Here is a 15,992-nt window from a genome sequence, read left to right on the forward strand (position 1 = left end):
AATAAAGCTAGGCCACTCTCTCGATTGCATCTGCCATTGTACACAAAGGAAAATAACCATGGGTAACTTCTTGCAACGCACACTTTGCTCAGACACGCCTTTAAAGCGTTTTTGACTAGAGCATCTCACGTCAAAGTGCACAAGTGTCCAACTTGAGACGTTGGACGCTCAAATCGCGTTCGGGCTGATTAGACTCTGTGCCTGTCAATAGTGTTCATCAGAAAAAAATCAATCTGAGACTGAACTTTATGAGCTGCTAAATAGTGGGTATAGTCTCTTTCTAGGGAGTGAAGATCTCTCCAGACATCAAACAGATCTCCCTCCTTTATAAACCTTTGGAGATCTTTTGATCTATTATTTATATATAATTTGGACTAGTTGAGTCCTTAGCTTGGTTTAAAACTGAGTTCCAATCCCCTCCACCAATCACGATTCCCTCACTTTTGGTAGTAATCTTGTTTGAAAAGTAAGTGGAAACATTTCCAATCGCCCTCAGGTGGCACAAATACGTTAATTAATGATTACAATAGTATCATCTGTCCTTCCTTTAACATACACATACCTTCCATCTTTATCACAATCTTCCTCCATCAACTCAAAATTCACAGAGTTAGATACCAGGGTGATAACTCCTCTCCTACTAAGTTTTATAAGAGCTGAAGAAAGAATTTCTGTAAACAAGCTTTTGGAATTTTTCATGCTCTTCTTTTTTCAGGTGGATTTTTTGAAGGGAAATCACCTGTGCTTTGTACCTTTCTAAGTTTGCTATTAACCCGCTTCTTTTAATTGGGTTGCCAAGGCCATTTACATTAATTGAAACATATTTAAATCACACAGACTCATGAACATTGCATATTTTAGCAGTAACCCCCACCAAAGAACATGAACTTAGAACAGTCACTTCAATAACAATAATAAAACAATGCCTGTGACTCCGACCCCATGGGATAGCTGTCCATCCCATCTCAACCCCGTTGGGAGGTCTAGAGTTTATCCTCCTAAAAAGGGGTGGTCTATAGGATTGAGGAACTTTGGTGTGCCTCAGTGTTTGTGTGAATTGCGCCGGTAAAGATGTATGATTATTGAAAAAACACAGATCGCCACTTCTTTGAAACTCCTTCAGCTTCTCCTTTGCCCTTTGCGATGCCACTGAATCACACTCGCTGGAGTTCTGTCCTGCCCGCTGCCATCCTTGAAACCTCCGGAGCCAGGTTTCCGCAATGTCTTCTTTTAGCCGCTGCCAACACCTCCACCCCGAATCCCTGCCTCCGCAGCTCGAGGGCAGCTTCCCGCGCAGTGCTGTAAACTTTTATGCCGTCCTCACAATGAATACGAATGCTTGTAAAGGGAGTCTGAAAGCGTATGCCCCTCTACTTCAGCAATTTTTAGATCTTTTAATCATGTAATAGGCTACTGTTATCTTAAGTGAATAAACTGGTTCTCTGGTGTGAACTAAAGTCATAAACTAACCCACTGACATTAACAGCATCATTTTACCATCTTGCTATTTATTTTTGGGTGTGAACAGGTCAGTTTTAGTTTAAAATGGCGGTCTGTGAAAAATTAGACTCCTTTTACTTTATTTTTTAACCCAAAAAACAGGGTTACAGTTTTTTGTAAACATTTAGTTAAAACTGCCCAACTTTTGTTTCAACAGGGTGACCCAGCTCATTTTTGCCATTAGGAAAATCCAGTTCCTCTGTAAATTACCACAGAGTCAAGACAGTCGATGTGACTCATCTAGAGTACACTGCTGCCTGACATAAATTGACGAAACCGCTCAGTGCCTTACAGCTAATAGCATCTAACTAAAGTGACAAACCAATGAAAACCAGCTTTTGGCATGTCACAGTAAAGCCTTTCTCTGACGTGCACACTTGTTGAATCGGTGAAAAACAAAACCTTTTTTGCATTAACTGATACCCAAATCATCCTATGGTAGAGGTCACTAATTAGTGGACCATGGTCCGGATCCGGGCCCGACCAGATTTTAAATATTTATATCTTATTGCATGCTGTCCAACAGTGTCTAACTTCCCTTGGGCCGCATCTCGTGTTAAGATGGTATAGCCCTGCGGAGCGCTCTGGTCCCAGGCTGCACGTGATGCAAGTCAGCTGTGTCAGTAAGGGCGGCTGTTGCTACCCTAACCACAAAGCATTTCCTCATTTACTATTTAGATATAAACATTTTATTTCTGCCGGCTTCCGCGTCTGACTTTTGAACAGGCGCATCGGACAGCTATATAGGTTAGTGACATTCTGATCCCCACTCCAAGCCAGCTGGTGACAGTAAGGCACCGCATTGTTGTATGCAAGAAAACAACAAAGAAGAAGGGTTGCTAAGTTACTTGGGAGCTAAGTTACTAAGTTGCTAAGTTACTTGGGAGCTCACGCTTGCTGATAGTACAATGGCTTGGTGCACAGATGGATGAGTAAAAGAAGATGGCCTTATTAAAAATACGTAAAGTGGACTATAAAAATCACACATTTGAAGATGAATAGACAGAATCATACGGTCTCTTACAGCACACCAGTGAGCATACGAGCATTCACTGTGAGAACAGTGGATATTGGGAAAACACAAAAAGCCTTTCTCTAACTGGGAAATGATCAAAGAGTGCATGGGAGCTGTGGCAGAAACACTTTAGGATGGAAAAGAAGGACAACAACTTAAGCAAAGGGTTAAGCAAATTACTTACACACAAGCACAACAAGGAGAGCAGAATTATTTCAAGTTGCACAGACCCAGCTCGACTGTACCATTCAAAGTGTGTTTAACATTGGTACTTAAATTGCTCTTTTCTGTTCTGCATATGATTTAATGGGCATATGAATAATTGATCAGAAGTAAAAAAAATAAAAAATTTGTTAATTAAATGTTAAATAGAGATAAAATAAAATATTTTTATCTCTTGATTAAAAATGTTTGGACCCCAAAGTGTTTGGATGAGGAAGGGAGTGGACCTCCTGCTATTTTAATTGGGGACCTCTGCCCTATGGTCTATCTTGCCTGGGGTTATAGAAAGACATGCTGCTGACGAGGAAGTCTATGGACTCAAAACATGGCGGCGAGTCACGTGTCACCCCTGACTTGACCAGCGCTAGCCATTAGTGTTTAGAGCTAACAAAGGAAACGTATAGCTTGTTACCAATCATTTAAACTAAAACATGTACTTTTTAAAATACCATTAATAAAAGGATTAAAACACAAACTTGTTGACTTAGCATTATGGTGGATCTGTGTTTTAAAAACCACTCTTTAAATATAGTTGTCTTAACCTTAAAACACAACACAGAACAAATCGTTAGCTGAGCAGCTAGTCTGTTTGCACTTTTTAAAGTAGTTTCTCAACACAAACAAAAACAAAGGTCATGAAATAAACATTATTCAGATTATTTAATCTTAAACTAATTTCACTGCCCAAAACACCACCTCTTACGTGAACCGTGCTGAGGAAAAGATGTCCTGTGGGCGACGACTTGAGAAGTGGAACTGTCCCGGTCATCCAGCCTCATGTGGGCAGAACAAGGGACTTATGCGGGACCCGTATAGCACCTATGTAGCCACTATATGGGTGCATACCCTGGGTCAGCACCCTGGATGTGTGCAGAACTGATGGCTCCTACACTGTCCTCTTTGAGGCAGGGGGAAAACCTCTTCAATTAGAGCTGCTTGTGTTTTCTTGTGGCTTTTCTGGGCCTTAGAAACGAAGACAGGCTTGTCTTAATCACCCCTTTTTTGTGAATGAATGCTGGGTACTCAAACAGCAGATCATTACTTACCTCTGTGGATCCAAGTTGAAGAGATATGCCTGCTTATCTGCAAGGAGACATTCACGCACTGTGTCTCCCCTGTCCGGCTCTCACTGGTGATCCTTGTGGTAGAGGGCACCATAGCATTATTGTTCAGACAGTGACATCACAGGGAGTCAGCTATGACTCATCTTCTTCCTGGTCTGGGTTAGGCGTAGATTAGTGTGCTTCTGATACTGTTGCAGAAGAGTTCATACTGGCCTTGGTGTACAGTTCAGAGTCAATGTTCATCATTGTTGTAACCCATGGCTGGGGTCCCAACATCCCCCCTTAGTTCCAAAAATTGGGATGTGGTACACAGTCTTTGGAGCTACTCATCAGTCCTCAGCCATGTTAAAGAAGTCACTGAATTCCTGTGGGCAGGTAGAGTTCAACAGTTCTTTTTTGGTTCAGAGGTTAGTGTCTGGACAGGAATGAGGCACGTTTGGGCAGAGACTAATACTAGTAAATGTTTAAGTAAAAAAAATTATCATAATTTTCACAACATCATAATACTGCTTTTAAACACTGCTTAATAAATTCTCAAGTTCAAACCCATAAGAAAGAAAATGTTCCAGAATATAGGGTGTTTTAAAAATTATTTACCATCTTCATACCTTTGGTTTGATACCTTTTACAGGGTCAATTCTGGACTGCAAAAGCTAGCGATGTCTATTATGGACGCCGCTACCTCAGTGATGATGCACCTGCAAATCATTTCAAACTCCTCCTTTTTGATGACTTCTTAACACTCTATACCTCCAACCTTACACTTCAGTCTTACATTATGAAAATGTCTTTTTTTTTTTTTTATCTGGCGGCTTGGGTTTCTGCTGGCACCAGTTACAAGAGGGTGTTCTAAGAAAACCATGGACTTAGCCTGAAACTTTGAACAAGCACACCTGATGACAGCATAGAAAAAGCTATGGCACATTTACTGGTAGGGACGAAACATCAACCATATCCTTTACATTGACTAAAGCCTGCCCACACTTTGACTACAAACTTGGTCACTTACTCACTTGAGAAATTGGTAGTTTTCCTGTAACGTTAGGTTGTTTCTCTGCTATAAGCACAACTGCAGAACACTGGCAATCTTGAGCTTGAACGATGATACGCACTATGTGGAGGAGGGGTATATGGGCAGCGCATACACGATGCATGAATGACACTGCTAAGACATTCCTCCTGGCTCTGATTGGTTTCTGACCGGGAGCGGTGTATTTTTGACAATGGCAGTAGGACCACTAGAAGAAGAAGCCAGAGGAACTTAATTTTTGTACAGATTATCTGTTTCATAATCTACTGTCAGGACATAGTGACAGTTTTGACAAATGTGTAAAAACTACATTTTTACAAAAGTTACCTACTGCACCTGTAAATCCTGTTTGCCCTGTTAAGTACTCGGGTCCTATATAAGGGCTGCTAAACAGAACAGGTATAGAAAATGGATAAACAGTACAATTAGTTGCAAAAAATAAAACCCTTTGCTAAACTGACACTAATGGTCTAAAAAAAACTAAAATACATTAAAGATAATGGGCCTAAATCACACCGAACCTGCAAAACCAGATGACAAATTTTGTTCTTCAATGACTGTAAGTCACCTTATTTCTACTGATACACAGAATCTGAACAAGGCTGACTGTTTTTCTTCACAGTGGGAGTGTGCATGGTTCATCATCTTGAGCAGTTCTTTTTTTCTGCTTCTCTTTTGGGCCTATTTCTGGTTGGTGGCTCAGAATGATTTCAACGATTTCAACTGGTAAGTGTTCTCTCTGATATGTAACTTAATTATTTAGCAAATGCTTGTTAGACATCTGAAAAGTCAGGGACTTGTTCCAGTTGAGGTTTTGAACAGCTCACAAGCCCCCCATCCCCAACAACAAAAGGGAAATAGAACATATGATATTGTAAGTGTATCTTATCTTAATTTAAAGGTTCTACAGTATGTACAGTATCCAGGCATAGGTTTTAGTTTTCTCTAAACCTGTTGCTGTACATCATGACCAAATATCTCTTCTTTGGTCTCATTTTTCCAGAAGACATTGGTTTTAGAATTCCTTAGGTCCGTTCAGATGGAACTTTACAAATCATGTTTTGAGAAAAAAGAGGAGGACTGCTTTCTCCTGGCAATCCATTCAAACAGGACATCCATCCATCCATCCACCTCTCTTAGATCAGGTTGCTAGGGTAACAACATTACTAGGGAAATGTAGACATCCTTTGTCTCCATCTCCTTCTGGGAGTTCTTAAGGCACTTCCAGGGTTTCTCCCAGGGAGGCACCCAGGAGACATACTGATCATGCTTAGGAATACCACATATACTCGATCTTAAAGTTCCCTTTAGCCACTTGAATCCAGGACCTTGTCTTTTGGTTGTGAACCCAATCTCAAGACCATAGGTGAACTTTCACACAAAAACCCTCTGGGTTGGGGGTCAATCTTATCTTCAAAGTGAGGAGTTTAAGTATCTTGGTGTCTTGTTCATGAGTAATGATAGGATGGGGGTCAGAGATGGATAGATGGACTGTGGCCTCTTATGCGTATTTACTGCTCCTGTCTTTCATGACAAAGGAAGAGCTAAGCCAAAAAGCAAAGCTCTTGGATTAGTGGTCCCTCCAAATAAGCCAAACTTGTTCTTCCTTCCTTGTCTTGACCCTTAACATTCAGCGTGAAAACTGTACAACTTTAGAGTCTAAAATGTAATAGCTGTGTTTTCTGTTAGCTTTTGTAGCAGCAGTACTCATCCACTAACCCATTTATTTCCAGTGGAAACCATTCAATTCGGCCACTATGGTTAAATGCCCTTTCCATTCCATTAAACTGCTTATGTGTGGAGCTCCAGATTATTTTTAATATGTAAAGTGAAAAATTGGTTTGCTTTCTTTTTAGCACGGGTAGACGTGTCATAATGAAATATTTGAAACAGCATTGTACAAGAGGAGTTGTTGTTGCCATGCTGATGCATCAAATTTTTAACCTTGTCATCATGCCACCACTTTAGATAATTCAACTCTTATTTGATCATACTACAGGTCGGTGTATAATTATTCTGGAGAATGGAGGGATGAGACCATCCCTATTCTCACTTCTACCACAGTGGGATTCAGCTATATCACATTCCTCCTGGTAATAGTCTTTTCCAAACCTTTAAATAGCTTGAACAATGATCATTTGAAAGTACAGCTCACAGCGTGTTGCTTTATTTTTTAGATTTTGGCACTTTTCCATATATCCTTGGGTCAACAGCTCAATCTCTACTGGGTTCACAAGGTGCTATAAGAGGACCTCTTAAGATGTTACCACAGATATACCTAATTTACACTTCAGAACTACAGTTTATGTTTACCGTTTCTTACTTCTACAGGTCGGAGTACTGGCTACTCTACTCACCACTGTGTCTGGTTTTGTCTCTGTCAATGACATTTGGCGAGATGAGTGGGAAATCATACTTGTTTCACTACAGGTGGGCCTACAATCAAAGTTGAGTTTGTATAAGCTGTTGTAAATCATATTCTCACATTTATAGCAATTTTGATTCCACAGTCGTTTTAGAAGAAGACTTTAAAAAAGGTGTTAAAGGCATGGCTTCTGAGGTGAGGTTCTTTAAAGCAGCTATCAGCCATCATCATCAGTCATTACCTCACCTGCAGTGGATAGAGATTTTACAAATGTGTTTGTAGGAAAAGGGAAGCTCTCATACTAAAAGAAGATTTAAATCTACCAAAACTGGGCCCTGAGTTGAGAGAGAGAATGTTGCTGCGGTAAGCCCAGACTACCTGGTATTACATGTAGTTATCCAAAATGGCCAGAGATGTTTTTCAGCTGAAAAAACATACAGACTGAGAAGCAGTGTAATGCAAAAATGTCAAGCTTTGTAACCTGCTAATAACAATTCAAAACCTCTGAGATGCTTTATGATGCTTAAAGGAACACTGGCGTACACCAATCATGGCTTATGTATTGCACCACTGCATACCGCCAAGTTGACAATTCAACTGCTAGGCTCTTTATCAGGCAAGTAAACTGTGTAGAAAGGCATATTAAATGCCACCGTCCGACTAGCTCCCGGCTTTTGTCCAGTATGAGAAATTCTCACTCTGTCTTACAATCTACCTGTGATAGACACTTGGTTTACTGCATATAGGGTGCTCACTACTCACATCTACTCTACAGAACTCCACTTCCAAAAATCTGAACAGTCCTTTTTGTTCCTTACTGTGTTGGACAAACAGTGCAGAACTAATATTTCTGAAAGGCAAAAATAGTCACACATTTTGATTGGAGTGCTGTGTAGTTAAAATTTTTATCGTTTAAATAATCAGTTAGACTGTTCAAGAAATATCCTTATACACTTTTTTGACAATTAGAGGATTGGTTGATGTTAGCCTCTTCCGCTAGTATCGGAACTTTAGACACTGCTCAGCTTTAGTTTAATTGTCTATTATAACTTGCTTTTAACAAAGCTTGCTGTTTCCCCTTTCCTGTTTATATTTTCCATTTCCAAATAATTCATTTTGACTAAGAAATGAGTACACAACAACATGTGCATATAGCTGCTGACTTGAACATTAATGTGAACATTCATCAAAGGCCATTTCAAATTACATAACTTTTTTTTTTTACTGTTGAATGTTAAAATGTATTTTTCATATGTCTGTTAAACAGCACAAGTTATCTGAATCTTCTAAGTATTTATATTGTTATCCCCATATTTTAGATGAATTTAGAGAATGATCAAATGACTTCACATCTTTTAAAAGCACCCCTATGAATGTCCTCTTTATTACCAGTTCACTGCACCTTTCCTGCACATTGGAGGCCTGGTCACAGTCACAGCTCTGAGCTGGTTGGTAGCTGGGTATGTGGTTCGCAAAGAGAGATCCAGTAAGTGTTCACCTTTATATGAACTGAATACTGGGAAGGTTTTCACCTTCTATTTTTCTTAGTGTGTTGGGAATGTTTTTTATACTACTCTGCTAGATTGGATTTTGTACTTTGTAACTAAATTGGACCTAACTGCTCTATACATTTGCTGAACAGATTTTCATGTGGTTTTGTATAATTGTTTTAACTTTTTTGGTTAATTGTTTCTATTTTAAAGAAGCTTATATCACCTAATTAGGTAGCCAGGGGCATCCAAGAAATAAATACTCAAAAAGCAAACTAACAAACAACAAGTAAATAAAAGTAGCTAAAGATGATAAAAATGACTTCTAAATCCCTCTTCACATTTTTTCTTTCTTAGATTTCCAGGTGATGGTGTTTACAATCTACATTCTAGTCCTCCTGACTCTTTGTCTTGCGCCTCTTACCTTCACCTGCCCCTGCATTATGGACCGTCATGTCCTCAAACCACCACCAGTCATTATTGGTCGACGCGGAGCTCCTATGGTGAGCTGATGCAGCACCAGATAATTGTTAAAAATGGGTGACGTTTAGTACCATGGGGAGGCCACAGCAGTTTCTGACATGATTAAAGGGTCAGATTTTCAGATTTATTAACTCACTTGTTCTCCTGTGACCTTTTATGTAGGTTATCAGACTAGGTCAGATACAGTCAATGGCAGGAGTTTCAAACTCCAGTCCTCTAAGGCTGGTGTTCTGCAACTTTTAGATGTATCTCTGTTTCACCAGACCTGATTCAAATAATAGGGTCATGAGCAGGAATCTGTAGATGTTGCATGCTGAGGCACTAATTCCATCATTTTATTTAGCTTTGTAGGACCAGGGGCACATCTAAAATTTGCAGAACACCAGCCTTCAAGGAAAGGAGTTTGAGATCTCTCCATTACTGTCAGACCTAGTAACAAATATGCATACCTTTCAACTCAGTATAAGTAAAGCTTCTACTCTTTTTATCCTAATGTAATGTGTGCTGATCTGTCACAGGAAATCCTATAAAAATACATTAAAGTTTGTGATCGTAAAACAAAAAAAAAAAAGCTCCTGGGTCAAGGCACCATATACACCCAATGTTGAGCAATGATGTATAGGTGTGTAAAAACGGAGCAGTGCGGTTCACACCTAAACATGAAAAATAATGTGGACCAAACATGAAACAAACATCACTTCAATGTTCTTGGCTACAATTACTTTCAGAACAAAAAAACAAAAGACCTGAAACAGCACAGAGATACCGTGTGTTGTACAGAGCATCTAAGCTTTTGAATTCTCCAGCTTGTCAAAATAGTAAAGCTGGGTAATGGTCAAACATTTGCATGTTAGAACACACATTTATATCATAAGTTCATAAACAAAGGCATGTTCTCTATGTTATTGTGGTCTCTATTTCTATAACTTCCCCCTGCTGTGTGCTTTCTGCGCAGTGACTGACTGTAGCCCTCTTTGCTCTAGCTGGCCCCTGAAAACACTGTGATGTCCTTTACCAGAGCCCTGCAGCATGGAGCTAACTCCCTGGAAGCAGACGTTACCATCAGGTAACTAATAACAAAATAATGACTTTTTCATTTTTAATGCTTGGACTGTGCTCTGAGCTTCCATATATAGATGCTGTCTGACATGTGGGATAGTAGTTAGAGATTTATAGGAGGGATGCAGGAAAAGTGTAATTTATCAAAAACATACATCATGTTATATACCGGTAATTAATTCTGCTTTATATATATTATGAGATGTATGCGCTGAAGATAAAGCAATTATGTATTTGCCTCTTGAAGTGTGGATGGAGTTCCTTTCCTCATAAGGGACCATACTTTAAGACGGACCACAGATGTCAGTAAGGTCTTCCCCTCCAGAGAGCATGAAGAAGCCTCCTCCTTTAACTGGACAGAGATTCACTCTTTAAACGCAGGCCACTGGTTTTTGGAGGTACTGAATTCCACTCAGGCTCAGACAGCTTCTAATTCATCAGCCATGAAATTGATTCACATCATTCAACATTTTGTCCCCTAACTGTGTGAAAAATTCAGATTTTTAGAAGGAAGTAACGTAAATATAGGCATGAATGAGCAGTAGCATGTTTAATAAAGAATAGAGTTTGTGTGACAGGGCAGTCTCAGCCTTTCAGTTGCTTTCTTCTGCTTATAGAGCGACCCCTACTGGACAGTAAAAGCCCTGAGTGCGAAGGATCGCAGCAGGATAGGAAACCTGACGATTTGCAGCTTGGTAGAGATGCTCCGTCTGGCAGCCAGGGCCAACAGCTCTGTGCTGCTCAACATCCGCAAGCCTTCACCACATCACCCGCGCTTCCGCAGCTGGTTTATGGACACATTGTGGACTCTGCAGAAAGCAGGAATTTCTCAGAAAAAGGTAACAAAGTGGAGATGCACTAAGAAATGAGCTGGTAATCAAAATCAGACAAATTTCAGCATAATCAGGTTGATCTGAAATCAACAATTTTCTCGTCAATTAACGGACCACACCTTAGAGATGGTGATCAAGACTTTTTTTTTGCAAAAAACAAAGACTTCTGACTTAACTTCGACTCTAACGGCCCAAGACTCAACTCGGACTTAAATCACAACCACAATTTTTATTTCATGTAATCAGAGGTGTAAGTAAGGCAGTAAGTATAGATCATTTGAATAAATGTTTATTGCTGTCCCCTGTGATTTACCATAGTATCACCAGTTGTCATGGTGATGTTACTCACAGTACTTACGTTACAGAGCACAGCTTTGACAAGGTATTGACTAGTGTTCCATAATTGTACAACATCTTATTCTCTTGTAGTAAAGCTAATGTCATTAAAAAGTCACTTTAGGTTCAACATAAATGCATTTGCTTTTTGACTTGTTAAGAAACTCGACAATAACCTTTGCGAATGCATTTCTGCTACTTCTCTTTTAACATTTCCCTATTTATATTTCTAGTGGAATAAAGGTTAGGTCGTATTAATTTTCAAAGTAATTCAGAGCACTTAACAGTTTTATTACATGTGAAATTTAATATAAATATGTTAAATGTTAATTCTTTACATCAGGCTGATGATTTCAATTTGTAATCTACAACACTTTTTGTGTTTTAGGCAGGTTAGATGGTAGACATCCGATTCATTTTGGACATTAGGGACTTAAGACTTGATGGACTTGGGCCAAAAGACCTGAGACTTGACTTGGAAAAAATGAGTTGTGAACATCTCAGGCATACCCAAATGCTATGAGGTGGTGGCAATGACAAAAGTATTTGCTTTAAAGTAAAAGTAAATGTTTTTTTAAGGACTACTCTGTCATAGACACAGTGGGGCTTTGCCTCTGCGCTTGATACAGTTAAATAATGACCACTACTGGCAGCAAGGCATAGAACTACCAATATTGTGAATACTGTTTAATTACTGTTCTTATAGAGAAACTGCAATGGGATAATGCAATGGGTTGCAGCAGCCCAGAGTTTTACAAAACTTAAAAATCTAAAATCAGCCACAAAACTGATCAGTGCATCTCTAGTTTGAAGTAATTCAAGTAATAGTCAAGTAGTACTTTCACTCTTAGATCATTCATTTTTTAAAATGTTTGGTCAGGATCTTCTCATGTTCCTCTTCTTTTTTCCAGGTGACATGGGCTCCTGACACAGACAGAGGAAGGGTGCGAGGGCTTCTACAGACCACAAATGAAAAGCTGTCAGTGAAAGAGATAAGGCACCGGGGAATTACAAGTGTGACCCTCCACTACAGAAAGATCAGCTACAAAGACATTCAGTAAGAGCAAGCAGCTATTGCTTAGCAACTGATAAAGGGCTCAGAAGCAGTCCTAGGAAGATAAAAAAGGGCTTATTTTTAGTAAAAAAAATATCCAGTAATAAATCACAGGCTTAAAAGTTTTAAATTCTTCCTCATGAAAAACTTTCATCATACAGAGCAGATCAGTTATGTCTCTGGACTGGACGGTTTTTCACCTCCTCATGGTATTCATTTTCCCATTGAGCTGATTGGTTTTATAGGTGTAGGCTGTTGCAGTGGTCTGTTGGTTTATATACATATATGTATATATATAGTATTGACATTTTAGGCAGGTGTGAAAAAAATGCTGTAAACGAATAATGCTTTCAAAAATATAAATGATGATTGATTATTTTTATCAATTTACAAAATGCTAAGTGAGTGAACCCAAACATATAGCCAAAGTCATTAAGAACTATCTTTAGCGTAAAGAAGAACAAACACTCTTTAATTCACTTGGCTCAGACACTAAGGAAAGAAAGGAGTCACTGCTGCAGATAACCTTTATGGGTTAGAATATAGGAGAACACTTTTTTCAAGGGCAGCTATCTATTTAATTTTAAAATAACATGTGGCCATTCGATGACATGTACTGACAGAGAACTAATAAAGTGTACTAACTGCTGTGAAAGAACAGTTTTTTAATCTGATAATCTTGATATTTGCATACACAAATAACGCTGCCTTATAAACATCTGTTTACTACCTGTATATCACTTGAAATGGTGGCATTAACTGTGTTGACTCCTTTTCCCTCAAAGTCTCCTTGAATTAAACTTTCTAAGTGTATCGAAATCTCCCGGCAAAAAGTATTTCCAACATGCAGAGTGCTTTTGGTTGGTGCAGAGAAATTTGTCCTGTATAACTTGGTACTTGCACAAGATCTTCCCACATTTTCTGCTTAAGAGGATCCCGAGGGAAAAGAAGAGTGCTTTATCCATCCTCTTCCCTGCATTTGCATAAAGCAGCCACACATCCATTCAGCATGTTGTTGAAAGGAGTTTTTTGTTCAGAAAACTATCTGTTTTCTGTGTAATGCATTAGACATAGGTGCAATTTGAGACTGTGCGGATGCATACACTACGTCATCATCCATATGTACAAGTACAGATCATATCAGCTTATTTGTTTTGAAAGAAATGGAAAGGCTGATTGTGATTTTTTTTTTATGCCTTCAAGGTTTTTAGTGTTCTGGCTGTAAAATAAGACAATATGACATCACTAAGGGAGACATGTTCACCTCAAGACAAAAAAAAAAAAAAAGAAATGACACTGAAAAGTGACCTAAAAGGTTTTGTGTTTGCCAGGATAACTCCTAGTCCTTATGGCTAGACCTTTTGTATTAAAATTATCTGTTACATAAACAGTTTTCTAAAGGTAAACCGTGCGTACAAATGTCACCAGACTAAGATAGTTTTAACTTTCCATTGAATGCAGAGTGATACCACAGGACACAGGCAAGTAAAAAGGCCAGAGAAGGAAGTGTAGGGGGGCTTCCGTTTATACTGCTGACATGTATTTTTGCTTCCCCCCCTCAGGGCATATCTGGCCAACAATGTGAGTGTGACTGTCTATCCTGTGAATGAGCCCTGGCTCTACTCCATTCTGTGGTGTAGCGGGGTGCCTTCCGTGTCCTCTGATGCCCCTCAAGTTCTCCGAAAAGTGCCTTACCCCGTCTGGCTCATGGTAAACAACCCTTCCATCTGATAGCACACACACTAAGATGAACTAGCAGACAGGGTCACACAGAGAAACAGGAGGACCAAGGGGAAGAGGACAGGGACTGACGATGGCCCAGCGAAGAGAAGAAATGTGAGGCAGAACTTTAGTTTCAGCATGAGAACAGCAGGAGCCTGGGAAAGAGGCCAAGAACCGATCTCAAGTGATGAAACTGTCATGAACTATTTTGCCTTCCTCACTGATTGTAGTAGCTTTATATGGCATATAGAGACATCCAGTGGCAACAGGAAGAAACTACTCTTCTTCTTTCCTTCTGCAGAGTCACAGCTCTTACAACTTCATCTGGATCTCTTCAGACCTCGTCTCTGTTGCTGTCGTAATGGGGATTTTCTTTTTCCAGAAGTAAGTTCATTTTCACAAACATAATGTACTGTGCAAAAGTCTTCAGTCAACTCTTTCTTTCCTTAAATTTTTTATTTTATATGCAGGCATCTGGATTTTCTTGTAATCTTTCAAAGTTCTCTCGATCAACAGTTTTCTGAAGATCTTTCTGAGTTGGCTTATGAACAATGCTTCTTCAATCACACATGCTACTTAAGTTACTGTTAGGTATAGTGGAGGATCTTTGATGCTGTTTTACTTCCAAAATCCCTGGGCACCTTGTCAGAGTCAGGACATTTTAAATAAAAGTCTCGTGGCCTCCGTCAGTAAAACCGTACATGAGTCATTATTGGGTCTTTCAGCAAGGAAATGATCCATGACCAGTTCAATATATAAATGGTTCATCTGACAAAAACTATGGAGGACCAATCCTGCAATAATTAGGAATACATACAAAATAATTAAATGACTCAATAAAATAATTACTGGGCCGAAAAGTAGCTAATCATATCAATTAGAGTGCTATTAAATGCAGTGTATTTATAGATGGTAATAAATATGAAAGAAAATAAAAGTGCTAGGAAAACAAAAACAGCAAAAAATATTTGCTTTTATTAAATTAACGAAAGAATATACAATTCGAGAAAAACGTATGATTGAAAATTTGTCTTTTAAATAAAAAAAAAGCATAATAGCAAAGAGGTAAATTACAATAGTTTAATTTTAAAATAGAAATATATATTTATATGTAATTGATGAATTGAATAAATCTCTTTATGTTATTCTGTTGTATTAAATGACACTCTACTTTATATGTATGTCTAGCTACTTTTTGGCCAAATTATTATTTTATTGAGTCATTTATTTATTTCTCTATGTTTTTAATTATTGCAGGACTGGTCCTCCATTAAAATCTACCTGCTTCCAGGATATAGCCTCCTGCAATGGGAAGTAGCCACCACTGGCTGCGCAATAGTCTTAATTTTGCCACTGATACCATGCCATACAGAAAAATAATTTCTGCAGAGCTGAAGTTTTGGAAGGTGGGGGCAACATCTTCATCCAGTGAACTTACTGAGCACAGCAGTTTTACAGTCTTCAGGCTTCTCTGACATTTCTGCAGAGTGACTGGTTTAGAACGAATATCTAGTCAGCAGAGGTGTGCTGCCACTGAACTTCACAAAATGACTCCTTATACTTCTCCTTCATCTCAAACATGAGATACAGCCAGCTGAAATATGTGTCAGAATACATAAATATTGTCTCAATAACATTATGGAATTTATTTCAGAAACAGAGTTTCTGGTATTGTCCTGTTTGTTGGCCACCACTGTATCTGTGTTGCACTGGACCAGAGCAAAGTCTTGTCCTGTCTTCAGCTTCCTCTCTAACTCATAATTCTTCCCACTTTTTGGTCAACTGGGTGTCTTCGTTTGTCCTCTGTGCTGCAACCTCT

General features: G+C 39.0%; 1 protein-coding gene across 3 annotated transcripts in view; it reads left to right on the top strand.

Annotated features, from left to right (window-relative positions):
• gdpd5a (glycerophosphodiester phosphodiesterase domain containing 5a) overlaps positions 1–15,992 on the top strand; it is a 35,051-nt gene that overhangs the window by 13,732 nt on the left and 5,327 nt on the right. For all 3 annotated transcript variants that reach the window (XM_047378242.1, XM_047378244.1, XM_047378243.1), the window contains exons 3-14: positions 5,454–5,557; positions 6,831–6,924; positions 7,009–7,068; positions 7,163–7,261; positions 8,589–8,682; positions 9,044–9,189; positions 10,153–10,235; positions 10,476–10,626; positions 10,846–11,067; positions 12,309–12,454; positions 14,014–14,161; positions 14,475–14,557. In XM_047378242.1, coding sequence (XP_047234198.1) covers positions 5,454–5,557; positions 6,831–6,924; positions 7,009–7,068; positions 7,163–7,261; positions 8,589–8,682; positions 9,044–9,189; positions 10,153–10,235; positions 10,476–10,626; positions 10,846–11,067; positions 12,309–12,454; positions 14,014–14,161; positions 14,475–14,557 — 1,430 coding nt within the window. The remainder of the gene's footprint in view (positions 1–5,453; positions 5,558–6,830; positions 6,925–7,008; positions 7,069–7,162; positions 7,262–8,588; positions 8,683–9,043; positions 9,190–10,152; positions 10,236–10,475; positions 10,627–10,845; positions 11,068–12,308; positions 12,455–14,013; positions 14,162–14,474; positions 14,558–15,992) is intronic.

This window comes from Girardinichthys multiradiatus, chromosome 11 (assembly GCF_021462225.1).
Source record: "Girardinichthys multiradiatus isolate DD_20200921_A chromosome 11, DD_fGirMul_XY1, whole genome shotgun sequence".
NCBI lineage: Eukaryota > Metazoa > Chordata > Actinopteri > Cyprinodontiformes > Goodeidae > Girardinichthys > Girardinichthys multiradiatus.